At 44.5% G+C, this 1538-nt stretch overlaps 1 protein-coding gene across 1 annotated transcript in view; it reads left to right on the forward strand.

Moving 5' to 3' along the window:
* The first annotated feature begins 303 nt into the window (after window positions 1-303).
* The window catches only part of PREX1 (phosphatidylinositol-3,4,5-trisphosphate dependent Rac exchange factor 1), an 87832-nt gene continuing 86597 nt past the window's right edge, over window positions 304-1538 (forward strand). The window contains 2 exon segments of the mRNA XM_017736017.1: window positions 304-330; window positions 1379-1507. Coding sequence (XP_017591506.1) covers window positions 304-330; window positions 1379-1507 — 156 coding nt within the window.

Genomic DNA, 1538 nt, shown 5'->3' on the forward strand with positions numbered 1-1538 from the left:
GCCATGCCTGAGCCAGAACAGAGATGTGCCCTTTTTAGAGCTGAAAGTCAGGCAGAGGAACATGTTCACTGTCTTCCAAGCAAAACACCAGAGACGAAGGCATTCCATAAGCTGTAAGTCTCGATCAGTGACATTGCTTCTTACCAGGTTGTAAGCTGCTGCTGATCACAGAAGGCAAAAGGCAAAAAGCAAAAGCTGAGTATGCACCAGCTGACATGGACCTTGCTCAGGAATAGTTCAGCTTTCAAAGGCTTTGTATTATCAAGCTGTAACAAAGCCACTTTGTGCCCTAAATACAAAGACATGACCCACTTCCCCTCACTCTCTCAGGTGGGTAAGAGAAGTTCTTTCCTCCTTGTTCACTGCACTCCCCAGGACTCACTCCTTTGTGTGGGAGGGAAGTTAAGAAACCACTGAGAAGACCAGAGAGGGAAGCCCTCTTCCCTTCTTTGCACAGGTTATGTAGTTTATTGCAGCAGATTCTGTCCTCCCTGGCTTCCCTTCAGCCTCTCCTGCAGGTATTTCCAACTCTGCTGATGCCTGTGGATAGGAAGATTCTCAGCTCTCAGTTCAGAAGTGCCTTTTAGCCAATAGTTGTGAAACCAGTGGAGTTTTGAGGTAGAAATCCCATGCAGTGTTTTGTAAACCCTTCCCACTGAATCAAATAGGTTGTGGGTGTGTTCAGTGCAAATGCAAGTAGGTCCTCCCAACTTCCAGTAGCCAGAGTTATGCTTTTTAGGCTGATACTCAGACCACTGTCCATTTGTATCTGGCCTGGAGCTTTTTATTGATTTTGCTGTTTAAAGCCAGAGTTGTGCAGAGCTGAGAGAAGGCAAAACCTGACCTAAGTGAAAAGTTCCAGCATTGCTTCGTCTGTTTTTAACCAACTAAAATAAAGTGAACAGGATAATGTATCACAGGCATCATCTGCTGATTTCCATTTCCCTTTCCTGCATATTGAGACTGTTGATCTTGTCTCTAGCCCCAGCTCATGGCTCTGATGTGCATCAGCTCCAGCAGTGTGACTGTCCCTTTGTTGTTCTTCGCAGTCCCTTGCTGACATGCATCTCGCTGTGGGTCGAGCCCACTGCTCTGGTCGGAACAGCTGCATGCATCCTAGAGACACAAGAAACCTTCAAAGAAGTGAATGGACCCTGCTGTAGTCTACTGGTAGTAACAAATAATTAAAGCTAAAAGCTTCAACAAAGGGAATACATTTATTGTCAGGCAAAGCCCAACAGCATTGTAGGGAATGTCTTTGGTAGTGGCTGCATGCAGCCTGGACATCTGTGGTGGGGAGTTCGTAAATGTTTACATTCTTTCAGTCTTAAAGGTAATCAGCTGCACTATGTTGATGGGAACCCAAAGGAAATAAAAGAATGAAATCAAACTATTATCAAACTATTTGAACATAAATCTTTTTTCATCTCTGCAGGCATTTCTTCACCGGATCCGACAAAATGCAGTGGACAAAGCCGAGAAGTACATAACAGAGGAGAATGTTAAGGTATTTCTTCTGTCTTCCTAGTTTTCTTGGT

Source organism: Corvus brachyrhynchos, unplaced genomic scaffold (assembly GCF_000691975.1).
Source record: "Corvus brachyrhynchos isolate BGI_N302 unplaced genomic scaffold, ASM69197v1 scaffold10, whole genome shotgun sequence".
NCBI lineage: Eukaryota > Metazoa > Chordata > Aves > Passeriformes > Corvidae > Corvus > Corvus brachyrhynchos.